This window comes from Centruroides sculpturatus, unplaced genomic scaffold, assembly GCF_000671375.1.
Source record: "Centruroides sculpturatus isolate CEXI.00-Female unplaced genomic scaffold, Cexi_2.0 scaffold2225, whole genome shotgun sequence".
Classification (NCBI taxonomy): Eukaryota; Metazoa; Arthropoda; class Arachnida; order Scorpiones; family Buthidae; genus Centruroides; species Centruroides sculpturatus.
Genome location: NW_019386418.1, coordinates 12,908 through 30,262, shown reverse-complemented (window position 1 = coordinate 30,262; position 17,355 = coordinate 12,908). Strand labels below are relative to the sequence as shown.

General features: G+C 26.1%; 1 protein-coding gene across 1 annotated transcript in view; it reads right to left on the bottom strand.

The window, feature by feature from the left end:
- LOC111614907 (Down syndrome cell adhesion molecule-like protein Dscam2) overlaps positions 1 to 17,355 on the bottom strand; it is a gene marked incomplete at its 5' end in the record, with an annotated part of 57,237 nt that overhangs the window by 27,802 nt on the left and 12,080 nt on the right. The window contains 14 exons of the mRNA XM_023356279.1: positions 903 to 1,088; positions 1,171 to 1,269; positions 1,344 to 1,587; positions 1,656 to 1,726; positions 1,829 to 1,996; positions 2,205 to 2,336; positions 11,437 to 11,622; positions 11,705 to 11,803; positions 11,878 to 12,121; positions 12,190 to 12,260; positions 12,363 to 12,530; positions 12,739 to 12,870; positions 15,444 to 15,592; positions 16,529 to 16,532. Of these exons, the coding sequence (XP_023212047.1) occupies positions 903 to 1,088; positions 1,171 to 1,269; positions 1,344 to 1,587; positions 1,656 to 1,726; positions 1,829 to 1,996; positions 2,205 to 2,336; positions 11,437 to 11,622; positions 11,705 to 11,803; positions 11,878 to 12,121; positions 12,190 to 12,260; positions 12,363 to 12,530; positions 12,739 to 12,870; positions 15,444 to 15,592; positions 16,529 to 16,532 (1,953 nt within the window). The remainder of the gene's footprint in view (positions 1 to 902; positions 1,089 to 1,170; positions 1,270 to 1,343; positions 1,588 to 1,655; positions 1,727 to 1,828; positions 1,997 to 2,204; positions 2,337 to 11,436; positions 11,623 to 11,704; positions 11,804 to 11,877; positions 12,122 to 12,189; positions 12,261 to 12,362; positions 12,531 to 12,738; positions 12,871 to 15,443; positions 15,593 to 16,528; positions 16,533 to 17,355) is intronic.

The window sequence follows — 17,355 nt, the reverse complement described above, 5'->3', positions numbered from 1 at the left end:
AAGATCGCTAACAGTCTATTCAGATAATTTATCATTATTATGTGTTTTCAAAAGAGAGTACCTTTCTTTTAAAGTCTTGTTGAGATGGACCGCTAGCAAAGATTCTTCTATGTGGCTTATAGAATTGAGTTCGTTCTCTAGATCGATTTTGATTAAACTTTGTCGTTTTATATAATATGAGACGGAGAAATTAAAAATGTAATAAAAAACGGAGTAAGTGATTCCGTTTTCGAGATACAGTGAGGTCAAAATGACAATGTTCAAAGTCACTAGCACAAGCGTGCTCAATTTTTTATATTTTTTAAAATTCTTTTACACATCAGCGGCGACGTCGTTATCGCAGGTGGAGAGTGATCGTCGTAGATGTCTCCCAAAACAATTTCTAGCCCTTCAACTCAATTCTTGTTCAGAAAGAAAACAATCTGTGCCTAGTTAATTTCTAGGGCTTTTTATATGTTAAATGCTGATCCAAGTCTCTTCTTATCCCGATTTTTAACAGTCAAATAATTTCACACAAAAGACAATAACAAACTTTACTTGTCAGTAAACCATCCTTTTATTTTCATTTATATATATGCTTTATGGATACCAATATTGCGGTATCCTTCTTCAGTATAGATGGAAAGTTTATATCTAAAAATAATCTACACTTTAATTAAATTATTTAAAGAACCCTGGAACTATGCATAGTTAAGTTATTCTATATTCAATAAGTGATAGTTTCATAAAAGGAAATTAAGGATCAGCTACGTTATAACATGTGCTCAAGAAGAACGAAAATGTTATTTTTAAATTTTTATAAATTTAATAATAAGTAATTAAATCTTATATTAATTAAATAAAAATGCTATAAATTTGTATTGTACCTTATAGTTATTTTAAGAGTATACTTTTAAACCTACCTGATCCCTCAGTTCTTCCAGAAACAATATCACTAGGCTCTCCTTTTCCGACATTATTATAAGAAGTAATGAAAAATTGATAATTCGTTCCACACTTTAGACCAGTCAACAAATGACTAATCTGATCTCTACTCAGTTGAAGTTCTGTCCATTCATCACCGTCTTTCCTCCAGTTAATAATAAATCCTAAACAAATGTTTGAAATTTAAGAATAGAAATATTAATAACTTATATATTTATATATATATTTGTATATAAATTATACTACCAGATACTGGATTTTCATTGTCAAATATCGATTCCCATGTTAAAAGTATAGTGGAAGAAGTGACAGAATCTACTTTTAATGAAGGGGTTTGCGGAGGATCTAAATTATAAGTTAAAATTATAAGAAAGATAACCAATCATATAATGAAATTAATTTATATATTTATAAATTACCAAATTCTAGTGTTTGGACTATAACCTCATCGGAATGTGGTCCAGCTCCTCTATCGTTAAAAGCCTGGACTACAATCCTATATTTTGTAGCTCTTTTTAAGTTTCTAATCTCGCAACTCTTCTCGTATGATTCAACCTCTTCTACAGTTTTATATGTAAATGGAGTATCATCAGGAGCATTATATGCTTTATAACCGACATGATAGCCTTTAAGTAGACCATAATGAAGAATTGACACTGGAGCCTGAAAGATTTTTAAATATTTAAATGTATATTTTTGATATATATTACGATTCATTCACTTAAGCGTACCTGCCAAGTAACGTGCAACCTACTCGACCCTATAGGAGTTGCGTGTACTTTAACGGGTGATCCTCCAGGTGCTGTAAAGATGTAATTCGTCTTAAGAGGTTTGATTTAAGTGCTTCCATCTAGCGAGCAAAAGATAATTAACAATCACTAATAAATCTGAATTATTATCTGACCTTCTCCATCGGTAATAACTGTTAAAATTTCGCTAAATTGACTTCTTCCTAATCTATTTTCGGAAGATAAACGGAAGTTGTAACGAACTAAAGGGATTAGATGAGGGATATTTACTTTAGTCTGATCTCCATCGACATATATTTCCCTTTCAGCGTTACTCCAATCACCTACGAAAATATTTGAATATTGAAAATAAATTATTATTTATTAAAAAGACAAAGTAAAATATTATTTAATAGGAGTGATGTTTAAAATGCTCCTAATTTAGAATTGAAAAGTCAAACAATTACCCTCCAAAAATAGGATATATGAAATTTTAAATATCACATAAAAATTTTATGCATACAATATATAAATAAATACAAAGTTATTTACCAGTAGATTCTTTGTATTCAACTATATATCGAGTTATTGGATTATTTCCATTGTATGGTTTATTCCATTTCAAACTAATGCTCCTTCCGTGAATATCGTAAGCTTCTATATCTTTAGGAGGATCTGGTTTATCTGAAAATATACTTAAACATTTCCTTTACATTCTTATTAATAAATGCATTTTATATTCATTTTTATAGTAAAACTCCACACAAAACTAATTTCTTTCATCTTAAATGAATCTTTCAATAAAGTTTATTAAAATTCCAAATTAATTATTTAAATTTCAGCTTTTATTGTTTTAGAAATAATTAATTAATCTTTTAATTTAATTTTGTTATTTTTTCCAATTATTGTTCATTCAAAATTTATGAACTATACAACAATTATTCAGGTCTAAAGCGCCATAGTTCTTAATAAATTATTGAATTCTGCCATGTTAAAAGGATTAGTCCAACTTCTTAACGAGTGTTTCTAGTAGAAAAAAAATGAGGTTTCCATTATATTGAAGTGGACAGTGTAGAATCTAATCATCCAATTATCCGAATTGAGGCAATAAGCAGAGAAGAAAACCGGGCACAATGCCTTTTATTCTGTATAAAAGTTCTCGAATGATAGAAAACTTCTCGGCTTTCACTTCATTTTTACTCATATTTTCATAAGTTGATGCAGAATAAAATATTCAAATATTCATTCATAAAAGATAAAAATGTTTAAAACAAATAGATTTATCCTATTTATTTATTATAAAATTTTATCCGCCATATTTTTTATAACGCACCACTAAAGCAATAGCGTGGATTTTATGACTGACCATCATTGAAGATGGATTTTCTGAAATATTTCTTCGGCTCCCATATGAGCCATAAATCAGCCATTAAGCGTATTAGAAAAACTTCTCGAACAATAAAAATATAATATACTTTTTTACTCGCTCTTTCTTACGTACAATACCTCAAGAGTATCATAAGTATTTATTATCCATATTAGTACCACAATAGAATTAATGATTAATCTTTACGCATAAATTACTTTAGTGTTGAAGATTATTACTCAGATGTGTTGAGTTGTATTTATAGTTAAGAAAAACTTTCTTATCTGATTTGAAATCTATGCTAAGTGCCCGTTATTTACATAGGTTATAAATATTAAAAATATCGGATAAAGAGAAAAAATACTGAAGAATTATGTATAAGAAGTTTAATGTAAACAGAACATAAACTATTAAAGCCTACATATTTGGTGTAGTTAGTCGATGTTGTAAAAGATGCCTTAATTGCAATGTAATGAGTGCCATAGAATGTAATGTACGACCATTTACTGGGTTTATGTAGTACTTTGTTAAGGTCATTTTATTCCGACATAAATTAAATTTCCATTTTAATTAAATAACATGGTTTTATCATCGTATAATTTATTTAAATGCATATATTTGTTCTAAAAATATATACAGTAGAGCGTCGTTTATCCGAATCAATTCAGGACTGGGGTTGTTCGGATAACTTATTTTTCGGATAACCAATTATGTACGAAAAAATATATTAATTTATCCCGTGTTGAAATTTTTCTCCGTTGCGTGTCGCTTCGCGTTGAATTCTCGTCGATGTTAAGCCTAACGAAGACTATTGTATCGTTAAAAATTANAGAATACAAATTATACTATTTATACAAAAATGAACACTGCAACAACTTAACGAACCAGCTTTAAAATTATACACAAAGTGCGAACGATACTATTTATGCTATTATTTTATTAGCTTTTTAATTAATACAAGTCTGACATTATTAACCTCAAAAAAATTCAATTGTTATTGTTGTTCAAGGGTTTTTTCTCCTTTAATCAATGAAGAAAGTCTTTTTTCTTCACTGAACGAAGGAATAAAAAACAAGTCCCAAAAAGATACTGAGCAGATAGGGTAAATGAGAATAAAATTCAATAGATGTTTATTTAATTTTTATTAAAATTGCTTATATAAAAACATTAGTATAAGCTAAGACAAATATATGTAATAAGCTATATGATAATTTCATTTATCAAAGAAATGATTCGATATTATTGATATTTATTGAATCAAAAGTCTATTAACAATATGTCGAATTAATTTGAAACAAAAATAGATTGTGTCCTATAAATTTGTGGCAATAACATTTAACGAAATTATAACAATTAATAGTGATTAATGTCTTTATTAAATATTATGAATTATTTTTATACTGTATTTTTTATTGTTAAATCGTATTTATAAGATAACTGTCAGATTAGTTACATGGTAGCACAGAGTTATTTTGGGTAAATTACGACAGCAATATGGCTTCTAACACTATAAATAATAGTTTTTTTTTTATTTTTATGTACTATTATTTCAAGAAAAATTTATTTTTAAAAAATTGCGATTATAAGAAAAATTTATTGTTCAAATTTGAAAAGAAATTAAATATTAACATCTTTAAATAAAAAAATTAATTAGATAAATGTATTATTAATCCAGTTGTAAACAAACAACATTCTAGAAATAACGATTTTGTTTTTCTTAATTTTTCGTAACATAAAAAATTAATTTTTTTAAATTGTACTCGTACAGTACCGTACATTTATTATGCTTTGGAAAAAAATTAAATAATCTTTGTAACACTTTAAAGGTTTAAACTGATTCTCATAAATGTTAACTAGCGAAATGAATTAAAACAAATTACAAAAAATGGTTTAGATTTCTAATTAAACGATGGAATTTTTGTTAGTCTAATAGACAAAAAATAATGCATTAGTTAGTAAATGGCCTATTTTTACTTTCCCAGGAGCAAGAGAAAAAATTAGAAGAATTGAACTTGTTCTTATTTTTGTTAAGTAATTAAATTTGTTACGTATGTTAAATTTAAACGTCCAGTTTTCCAGTAAGTTAAACATCTTTTACATCGAATATATATTTATATATAACTACAGATAGTATCTACAGTTACATATAAATGATATTAATACAAACTTTATTACTTAACATTTTAAAAACTATTGTCAACAATAAAACACATTTATCTTACAGATAAATGTGTTTTATTGTTGCAGATAACGCAGCAGTTGCAGATAAAAATTCAATAATAAGTCAATTAAAAAATTATGAAAATTACACGATATAAGCCTATATATTTATATTTATCTTTCATTCCGTTGAAAGTGTTGTGAATAGTTTGACGTCAATGACAACTTATTTAATAGTTATTAAAATATAGACTAACATACAGTATAATGTATACAATATTATACGAGTTATAATCGTACTACAACGTTACATTAAATTATATTATCACTATAATTATTACGATTAGCAAGATGTTAGTATAGATCGAAGTCTTATTATATATGGTCTGCGAAATGCGAAGTAAGATTCTACGAACTGAACCAAGCATTGTAAAATAAGAAAAAAATTTAGAAATAATTTTACAAATAATTTCAGACTATATTCTGCGATTTCTTAAAGAACATCTTGAATTTCTATAATGACAAGTGAAAAAACAAATGAAAACGAGCAATTATTTTATTGTGAAATCGTCACAATGCCGGCCTGCAATTTTTAATCATATTTTCAATTTATTTAATTTAATATATGTGATCTCCACCTGAAATTAGTAGAGTCTTGCCTTTGTACACCATACCTTTCCTTCTAGCAATACAATCCTTTCTCCCTTTGAAAGAAAATTTTTGAATTGAAATAACGTGGCTCCCGGTTTGCAGGTTTGCACCGGAAGTCATGATTAACGAAATCGGAATTTGTTTGGACACGTGGTTCTCTAAAGATCCCGTGCGGACTATATATCTGGAAAATAACTATTACAGTATATGGAAATGAATCAGCGTAAATGCCTATTTTGTGCAATAACGTGTTGGTTAATGTTTTTAAGTAATTTAAACATGCACTACATTATCTTCAGAATTATTAACGAGTATATGTAAACAAATCGAAATCTTGTAGCAGCGTGGATTAGTTCATAATGTACGACAACGTCTGTCTACAACGTTTAGATTCCATATAGTTTATGATATTTTGCAAACACAAGATTCGTCCGGAAATACAACATTTCGATAATCCGGCACCTACTGGAGCGCGTCGGATTAACGAATTTATACTGTAAACGGATTTTTTAGTAGGAAAACTTGAGAACGTCGTTCAAAAGTTACAAATTTTATAAAATAAGGCATTCGCTCTTTAAGGCAAACGCAGAATTATGGTTTATGCAAATTCAGTTTGATTCTTAAAGTCAAAAAATGTTACACTAAAGAATACGACAAAAATATGCTTTCCATTCAAAATATTTCTTTAAACAAAATGTTGATTTACTTTAAGTAATTCCTCGTTTGTATGACCATAAAAGAGGAATCACTTTCATATTCAGTATTATTAATTTATTCATATCTACTTTTTCAATTGAATTTCGATTCATTAGTTTTTGTCAGCTAAAACATGCACAAAAATAGTTTAAAATATATATACGTTTATATTTTACTAAAACGCTCTCTCTTCTTTTCTTCTCTTATCTTTTTCTTAGGGCCTGTGGCCCTTGCCCTTTAGTTTTTTCTGATCGGCTAGCGTCTTCTGATTGGTCGAACTTAGTGATGCTTCGAGTAATTAGCTCATGGTTCAGCTGACGCTCTGTCTGTTGATTGGTTTAGCTATGCGATCTCTCGACTGTTTGGCTTGTGATCGACTTCGGGTTGTGAGCAGGGTATAAGAAAGAAAATAGAAAAATGAAAGAAACAAAACAGCAGCAAAACATTAAACCATTTAAATTGATTTTCCCCCACATATGCATTGAGCTTATATATATCAAATCAGAAACACGAAAACGATACTATATCATAAAATTTTTCGCCATNCATTAATGATACAATAGCTGAGAAGAATACAAATTTTTAATTGAGAGGGATACCAGATACTTAAATAGTTAAATTCAGCTTCTAGAATTTCACAGAAACTAAATAAATAATTGAAAATAAATATCTTTACTGAGATGAAAATATATAAAGTATTTAAAATATATTAGGAATAGTAGAAAGATATATTTAGAATCTAAAATCTTGGAGAGATCAGATCTAGAGGAAAGTAGTCATTTATCACAAGTATAACCATTTAAATTGATTTTCCCCCACATATGCATTGAGCTTATATATATCAAATCAGAAACACGAAAACGATACTATATCATAAAATTTTTCGCCATTAAAAAAGTATTTTCTTTACATTATGTAACTCCATAACTTTTAAAAATTGACTTTGTTTTTAAAGAAAATCTTTGCTTTCGACAAACTGCTTTGCTTAATTCGTGCAATTTCTTCAAACATTTTATATTCAAAATAAAATTCCTTTTTAAATAAAAACTTTCGGCTTTATTATGAACTTTTTATTACTCATTGCAATCCTCTCTCTTGATGTTCCTACAATTTTCAACTTTGAAATTTATGAATTTCTTTTAGCAATTGCTGAGGATATTTTTAAAATTGCTTTTAAAAGTTATTTCCAAGAGATTCTGTAATGAATAATTTAAATTTGTAAAATCTTTCTTTATAGTTGTATGATTAAGTTTAATATCGATTCCAATGACAGATAATTCAAAACATATGAAAAAATTTTCAATATTTTATATAAAATATTTTTAAAAGTCATAAACGAAAGTACAGTAAGTATTTCAATACATTAATCATCATACTAAATGAAGAAATGTAAATTAATTTTTCATTTCTGAGAAAACATTTGAGAAGTACTGTATGACATATAAAATCTATAAGGTAAATAAAAAAGATTTAAATTCTATCATTAATCCTAAATGTCAATAGATCTGAACTGATATAAAAGTAATTTTTTATTACAGAAAAGAAAGATTTAATTTAGAAATTTGAGAGATGTACTCAGAAAATAGGACAATTAACTTTAATGAGAGGAAGAAAAATAGTATAATTTTAAATATATTTTAATAAATCCAATACTATACAATTTAATTTACTAAAAAACTTTGACATTTGCGAAGTTTTTAAAACATTTTTTGTTGCTGAAAAATTTTAAATATCTTTTTTAAAAGTTAAATTTTTAAAGTAAGATTTTCTAAAAGAGATATAAATTTTTGTTGTAAAGAATTAGATCAAATAGGAAAGTGTATTTTTATATATCTATATATTTTCAAATTCACATAAATTAATTTAATCATTATCCTATAGTTTCTAAGCTATTCACTGTGATATTTTAATAAATTATTCAGAATTTATTATTATTTTTTAATAAACTATTTTAAATTAAGTTATAATATTTATGAAGTGTATGATGTAAACATAACTTCGTAAACTTGTATGTAAACATGAGATACTTTACGTTCGCTGAATAAATATATTTACTTTAAATAATTTATATTTTATATTCATGTATATCTATATGTATATTATATTCACATATTTAATTTTAATATAATTTAAATCGATTTTTCCATATTTTCAATCTAGGTTATGTCAGTTTAAGTATACAAATCGATAAATTTAAGTATAAAAACAGATTTTCTTCATATTTAAATCGTAATAATGAATTTATAATAATTAACATATAAATTGTGCGTTTCGGTTAAATCTAACGAAAACATTTCGATTTATGTCAATGTAAATAATTTAGAAATATTTAAGACTTTATGTTTAATAGAATTAAGCAGACAAGCAAAGAAAAATAATGATGAATAATTAGTGACAACAAATAAAATATTTAAGGACAATAATTGATTACAAATGTTAAAATTATAAATAATAAATTTAAATTAAGTTGAACATGTATGTATTTGGTGGTTTAAATAAGCTAAAAGTTTAGATATCTTTATTCATTATTTTAAAAATAAACAGAAAAATAATTAATATGAATATAAATATTTCAAGATTATTATAAACTTAACTTATTAAAATTGTATTAATTTAAATATGTATATGTAGCACGCAAAATTCACATAAAATAGATTCCACTCTCAAAATAATTATAGAATAAAATTAGTGAGGTAATTTCATTAAAAATTCCAACAATTCTCAGCATAAAATTTTCCTAAATAAACCTTTTCTATTATAAATAGATGATAATATATATTTAATATATAAATAAGTGGCTATTCATATCTTGAAATTCAGACATTTTCTTGTTTTTAATGCGAAATATTCAAATTAAAAACAGATCATTTTTAATTTACATTATTTTATATTTTACTTTAATTAAGTTAAATATTTAAAATTGAAATGTATAAAAAATATTTAAACTATTTATAATTAATAGGAAATTGCTGAAAACAAAATACTGAAATAACGAAAAAGATATTTTTATCACGAAATCAAATTTATTCTTATTTGCAATCATTAAACTTCATTAATGATACAATAGCTGAGAAGAATACAAATTTTTAATTGAGAGGGATACCAGATACTTAAATAGTTAAATTCAGCTTCTAGAATTTCACAGAAACTAAATAAATAATTGAAAATAAATATCTTTACTGAGATGAAAATATATAAAGTATTTAAAATATATTAGGAATAATAGAAAGATATATTTAGAATCTAAAATCTTGGCGAGATCAGATCTAGAGGAAAGTAGTCATTTATCACAAGTATATAAATGTTATCCATTGTAAATCTAAGCGATAAATATACAATATCATTATTTATGATTTTGTTTATCCGGATTTTAGTTTTCATTTTGACTTCAAAGGATGGACTGAAAAAATTGAGTAAAAATTCCAACAGGGAGAAAAAAAGGAGAAAAAAATTCATTCAAAATACTATTGAAGGAGTTCGAGCGTTCAAAACTAAATTGCTTTCTAAATTCTTCAAGTGCAATATTCACTTTTTGGATTCATACTCTTCAACGAATTTATTTTAAAAATGTTATATTTAGTTAGAAGTCAACGCGAAATTTTTTTGTATGTAATGATAGAACCTTCTAAAAATCTTATTTTCACAGTTAAAAAATGTATTTCCTAATATAAACTGATAAACACTATATATAGCGAAGAAAGTATTGAAATTCCGTAAAAGAGTAATTATTATCTTAAAATTTCTTCTTCCATAAAATGATGTGGTAAATTTACCGCTCTTTCTGAAGATTTCAATAACCACATAATGCATGCTTGTCCATATGCTATCGAAGCACGAAGAATAAATTTAAAATATTTATTTTAAACCATATCAATAATATATTCGTAAAATTTATTAATTAAATTATTATAATGTAAATTTTTACATGTAGTCTATATAATGTAGAAATTTCAAAATTTATAAAAGTTATACAGAGAAAGTAATGTAGGAATGATCAATATATAAATACAAGATCGCTAACAGTCTATTCAGATAATTTATCATTATTATGTGTTTTCAAAAGAGAGTACCTTTCTTTTAAAGTCTTGTTGAGATGGACCGCTAGCAAAGATTCTTCTATGTGGCTTATAGAATTGAGTTCGTTCTCTAGATCGATTTTGATTAAACTTTGTCGTTTTATATAATATGAGACGGAGAAATTAAAAATGTAATAAAAAACGGAGTAAGTGATTCCGTTTTCGAGATACAGTGAGGTCAAAATGACAATGTTCAAAGTCACTAGCACAAGCGTGCTCAATTTTTTATATTTTTTAAAATTCTTTTACACATCAGCGGCGACGTCGTTATCGCAGGTGGAGAGTGATCGTCGTAGATGTCTCCCAAAACAATTTCTAGCCCTTCAACTCAATTCTTGTTCAGAAAGAAAACAATCTGTGCCTAGTTAATTTCTAGGGCTTTTTATATGTTAAATGCTGATCCAAGTCTCTTCTTATCCCGATTTTTAACAGTCAAATAATTTCACACAAAAGACAATAACAAACTTTACTTGTCAGTAAACCATCCTTTTATTTTCATTTATATATATGCTTTATGGATACCAATATTGCGGTATCCTTCTTCAGTATAGATGGAAAGTTTATATCTAAAAATAATCTACACTTTAATTAAATTATTTAAAGAACCCTGGAACTATGCATAGTTAAGTTATTCTATATTCAATAAGTGATAGTTTCATAAAAGGAAATTAAGGATCAGCTACGTTATAACATGTGCTCAAGAAGAACGAAAATGTTATTTTTAAATTTTTATAAATTTAATAATAAGTAATTAAATCTTATATTAATTAAATAAAAATGCTATAAATTTGTATTGTACCTTATAGTTATTTTAAGAGTATACTTTTAAACCTACCTGATCCCTCAGTTCTTCCAGAAACAATATCACTAGGCTCTCCTTTTCCGACATTATTATAAGAAGTAATGAAAAATTGATAATTCGTTCCACACTTTAGACCAGTCAACAAATGACTAATCTGATCTCTACTCAGTTGAAGTTCTGTCCATTCATCACCGTCTTTCCTCCAGTTAATAATAAATCCTAAACAAATGTTTGAAATTTAAGAATAGAAATATTAATAACTTATATATTTATATATATATTTGTATATAAATTATACTACCAGATACTGGATTTTCATTGTCAAATATCGATTCCCATGTTAAAAGTATAGTGGAAGAAGTGACAGAATCTACTTTTAATGAAGGGGTTTGCGGAGGATCTAAATTATAAGTTAAAATTATAAGAAAGATAACCAATCATATAATGAAATTAATTTATATATTTATAAATTACCAAATTCTAGTGTTTGGACTATAACCTCATCGGAATGTGGTCCAGCTCCTCTATCGTTAAAAGCCTGGACTACAATCCTATATTTTGTAGCTCTTTTTAAGTTTCTAATCTCGCAACTCTTCTCGTATGATTCAACCTCTTCTACAGTTTTATATGTAAATGGAGTATCATCAGGAGCATTATATGCTTTATAACCGACATGATAGCCTTTAAGTAGACCATAATGAAGAATTGACACTGGAGCCTGAAAGATTTTTAAATATTTAAATGTATATTTTTGATATATATTACGATTCATTCACTTAAGCGTACCTGCCAAGTAACGTGCAACCTACTCGACCCTATAGGAGTTGCGTGTACTTTAACGGGTGATCCTCCAGGTGCTGTAAAGATGTAATTCGTCTTAAGAGGTTTGATTTAAGTGCTTCCATCTAGCGAGCAAAAGATAATTAACAATCACTAATAAATCTGAATTATTATCTGACCTTCTCCATCGGTAATAACTGTTAAAATTTCGCTAAATTGACTTCTTCCTAATCTATTTTCGGAAGATAAACGGAAGTTGTAACGAACTAAAGGGATTAGATGAGGGATATTTACTTTAGTCTGATCTCCATCGACATATATTTCCCTTTCAGCGTTACTCCAATCACCTACGAAAATATTTGAATATTGAAAATAAATTATTATTTATTAAAAAGACAAAGTAAAATATTATTTAATAGGAGTGATGTTTAAAATGCTCCTAATTTAGAATTGAAAAGTCAAACAATTACCCTCCAAAAATAGGATATATGAAATTTTAAATATCACATAAAAATTTTATGCATACAATATATAAATAAATACAAAGTTATTTACCAGTAGATTCTTTGTATTCAACTATATATCGAGTTATTGGATTATTTCCATTGTATGGTTTATTCCATTTCAAACTAATGCTCCTTCCGTGAATATCGTAAGCTTCTATATCTTTAGGAGGATCTGGTTTATCTGAAAATATACTTAAACATTTCCTTTACATTCTTATTAATAAATGCATTTTATATTCATTTTTATAGTAAAACTCCACACAAAACTAATTTCTTTCATCTTAAATGAATCTTTCAATAAAGTTTATTAAAATTCCAAATTAATTATTTAAATTTCAGCTTTTATTGTTTTAGAAATAATTAAATAACCTTTTAATTTAATTTTGTTATTTTTTCCAATTATTGTTCATTCAAAATTTATGAACTATACAACAATTATTCAGGTCTAAAGCGCCATAGTTCTTAATAAATTATTGAATTCTGCCATGTTAAAAGGATTAGTCCAACTTCTTAACGAGTGTTTCTAGTAGAAAAAAAATGAGGTTTCCATTATATTGAAGTGGACAGTGTAGAATCTAATCATCCAATTATCCGAATTGAGGCAATAAGCAGAGAAGAAAACCGGGCACAATGCCTTTTATTCTGTATAAAAGTTCTCGAATGATAGAAAACTTCTCGGCTTTCACTTCATTTTTACTCATATTTTCATAAGTTGATGCAGAATAAAATATTCAAATATTCATTCATAAAAGATAAAAATGTTTAAAACAAATAGATTTATCCTATTTATTTATTATAAAATTTTATCCGCCATATTTTTATAACGCACAACTAAAGCAATAGCGTGGATTTTATGACTGACCATCATTGAAGATGGATTTTCTGAAATATTTCTTCGGCTCCCATATGAGCCATAAATCAGCCATTAAGCGTATTAGAAAAACTTCTCGAACAATAAAAATATAATATACTTTTTTACTCGCTCTTTCTTACGTACAATACCTCAAGAGTATCATAAGTATTTATTATCCATATTAGTACCACAATAGAATTAATGATTAATCTTTACGCATAAATTACTTTAGTGTTGAAGATTATTACTCAGATGTGTTGAGGTGTATTTATAGTTACGAAAAACTTTCTTATCTGATTTGAAATCTATGCTAAGTGCCCGTTATTTACATAGGTTATAAATATTAAAAATATCGGATAAAGAGAAAAAATACTGAAGAATTATGTATAAGAAGTTTAATGTAAACAGAACATAAACTATTAAAGCCTACATATTTGGTGTAGTTAGTCGATGTTGTAAAAGATGCCTTAATTGCAATGTAATGAGTGCCATAGAATGTAATGTACGACCATTTACTGGGTTTATGTAGTACTTTGTTAAGGTCATTTTATTCCGACATAAATTAAATTTCCATTTTAATTAAATAACATGGTTTTATCATCGTATAATTTATTTAAATGCATATATTTGTTCTAAAAATATATATTATATATTTATAATAAAGTTATAAAGTTTAATGCATTATTTCTTAATTAAGATTTAGCTATTATAAATTGAATTTATAATAATCTAGTTAAGTTTTCATGATAATTAAAATCTATCTCTAATCAGAAATGCATCAAATGTAATCGATATAGTTGATTAGTAAAAGGAATTATCCTATATTTAAATGAGATTTAATGGTTTTTTAAGTATCCCGTAATTAAATTTAAAGTTTCTTAATAGTATAATTTGTTTTAATTCGATTTGATTTTCAAGAGATTTTACAGTACATGAATATTTGAGATTTTAATTATTTTGAATGATCTGAAAATTTTATTTTGTGCCTTTTTATTATGAAAATGAATGAGTTCTAATGAAATAAATATAACAACACTTTATTATTATTTGAATATGATTTAACGTTAATTGTTAGAAGATTATTCTCAAATTTACGAAATTGTAACGTAACGCTATAGCCCAAGTTTCTACTTGTGTGGAGCTAGAGATGAAAAATAAAATCAATTAAATTTTACAAATATATAAGCGAAATCTTTGTGAAAATAAAATTATACAACTCATATTTCATTTTAAAAGTTTAAAGAAATTAATTATAAATCCAAATTTTTAATTTAGTACAAAATTAGAATAATTAAGGAAAGTTAAAGAATGTAGTAGCTCTATCGAATTTCTCTGGTTTTTTTCTTTAACTTTTGTTATTTAACTTAATCCTTTTTATTTATTTTCATGATAATTAACGAGGATTAAATTTTAATGAGAAAATTCTTTCTTATAAGACGACACAAAAAAATTAACATATTTGCTAGTTGTGACGTTAATATTTTAAAACAATTTTTTAATTATAAAATCTTATTTTATTGTTATCAGTTACTCATTATATGTAAATCTTTTGATAAATTCGTGCCATTAAGCATAAATGAGTAGAGTTTAAGCACGAATGATTGAAAATGCGATCTCGTTAAGAATCGATTGATTGTAATTACGAGAAAAGTTAAACATTTGACGTTTATTTCAACAATTAATCTTTTATATATGACGGTTTTTATGACATTTTATATAGTAAAAAAGGCGTAGAAAAATTCTACAGCTTTCCTAAATTGATATTTTGTGAAGAAAGTGAGTTAGAACATCAAATGACCGAGCCAAAGTTGGCAATTTCGACTTAGTGTAAGGATTGTTAGTTTCTTCCTAAAACAGCTACTAGCAATTACCGGAAAGGCTAATGGTCTATAAAACCTTACCTAAGACGGTCAATTGGATGCTTGTCTCGTCTTGTCCATAAGGATTTGATGCCATACAAGTGTACAGAGCTGTATCCTGTCTCCTTGTCGAGATGAACCGAAGTTCCGATATTTGGCTCTCTTTAAGTAGTTGCTCTTGTAAGACAATACTAAAATAGATACAGAAATAATTTTTATATAAAATTAGGACAGTTATTCTTTGAGAAAAATATCCTATTAGTCTGTAAAAATTTGCGATTTTTCTACTAAAATTAACCTACACTTTAAAACATGTTATTAGCATAGTTGAATAGACGATATCGGACAAGATGATTGAAAGTGTAATCTTACTTAGAATCGATTGATAGTAATTACGAGATTCTTTACCTAGTTGCTACCATTTTAGTAAAGTAATTCATTAAGTATTAAAGATCTGATTTATTTTAACCTTCGTGTAGGTCAAACGTCCTACAAACCTATTTAAGATGTAAATTTAGAAAATTTACAACATGTAAACTTTATATTTATAAGAGAATTTATATAGCAATAAAATTTCTTATGTTACACTATATCCATATTTTTAAATAAAAAGCTTTGCAAATATACATAAACTACGTTTATCTTTCAAAACAAGACCTTTTTATACTGCTTTTTTCAAGATTAACAATGATTCAAGAGGAATTTGAATGTGAAGAGATTTTTCCATTCGTTACCTCACAGCAGTCACCATCTAAAAAAAAAATATATTTTTCTACTGAGATTTTTGAGGGTTAGAGTGTTAAAAACAAAAAAAGACGAGAAGAAAACAGCAAATTTTCGATAAAAATTTAATTATAGAAAGAAACTTCAATACTCAAAACGATCTTGCTTAATGTATTCATCTATAGTTAATCATTATTAAAAAAAAGTTTCCTAATGCTTCAGTTTTTTCACTAGCCTTAAAAATATGTGCTTATTTTTTATAATTCTAAAATCTATTAAAAAAAATCTAAATTTTTATAATATTAAAATCATTTATAAACACTTCGACATAAACAAACACACAGGCTACATACACACATATACAATGCAGAAGAAAATTCAAATCTTAGGAAAGAGTATCTTACTTTTCTGGAATATTATCAATAATTTTTTAATCTATAAAAATTTTATATGCATTTTTTTAATGGGAAAAAGTTTGCTTCATTCAAAAAGCGTAGATTCTGTTTTAAAAAGTGAATATGAAACGTGTTATAAATTATTTATTTTATTTTAAATGCGTTATCGTCTTTTCTATTCCCCCCAAGAGAATTTATTTCAGAAAAAAGAAAAATAAAGTTTCTAGATATTTAGTGGCAAATTATTTTTGCTATAAGGTAGAATGAATAAAAGGGCAACTAACCAAGCCCTGAAGAAAGAAAAATCAATCTTGATTATAAAAACATGAATGATATTCAAGATTTTTCTACAGGACTAATCTTTCTCTTGCAATGGCTTTTGAACAAAATGGTAATTAAACTAATTCTTCCTGGAAAAATCTAATTATCATTGCACATTTGCAAAAATTTTTCAACTTTGTTNTAAACGTTTCAGAAAATTGATCAAATTGAAAATAGTTCGTTTGATTTTCGGCAATTCTCTTCAGCGGTAGGTGTTATATAACAATTACTATGGTTATTGAAATATTGGATGTAAATGGGGTTTGCTTGCAAAACCTCCGCTGACGAAGTCGCGGGTAACAGCTAGTCTATAATAAAGTTATAAAGTTTAATGCATTATTCGTTAATTAAGATTTGGCTATTATAAATTTAATTTGTAATAATCTAGTTAAGTTTTCATGATAATTAAAATCTATCTTTAATCAGAAATGCATCAAATGTAATCGATATAGTTGATTAGTAAAAGGAATTATCCTATATTTAAATGAGATTTAATGGTTTTTTAAGTATCCCGT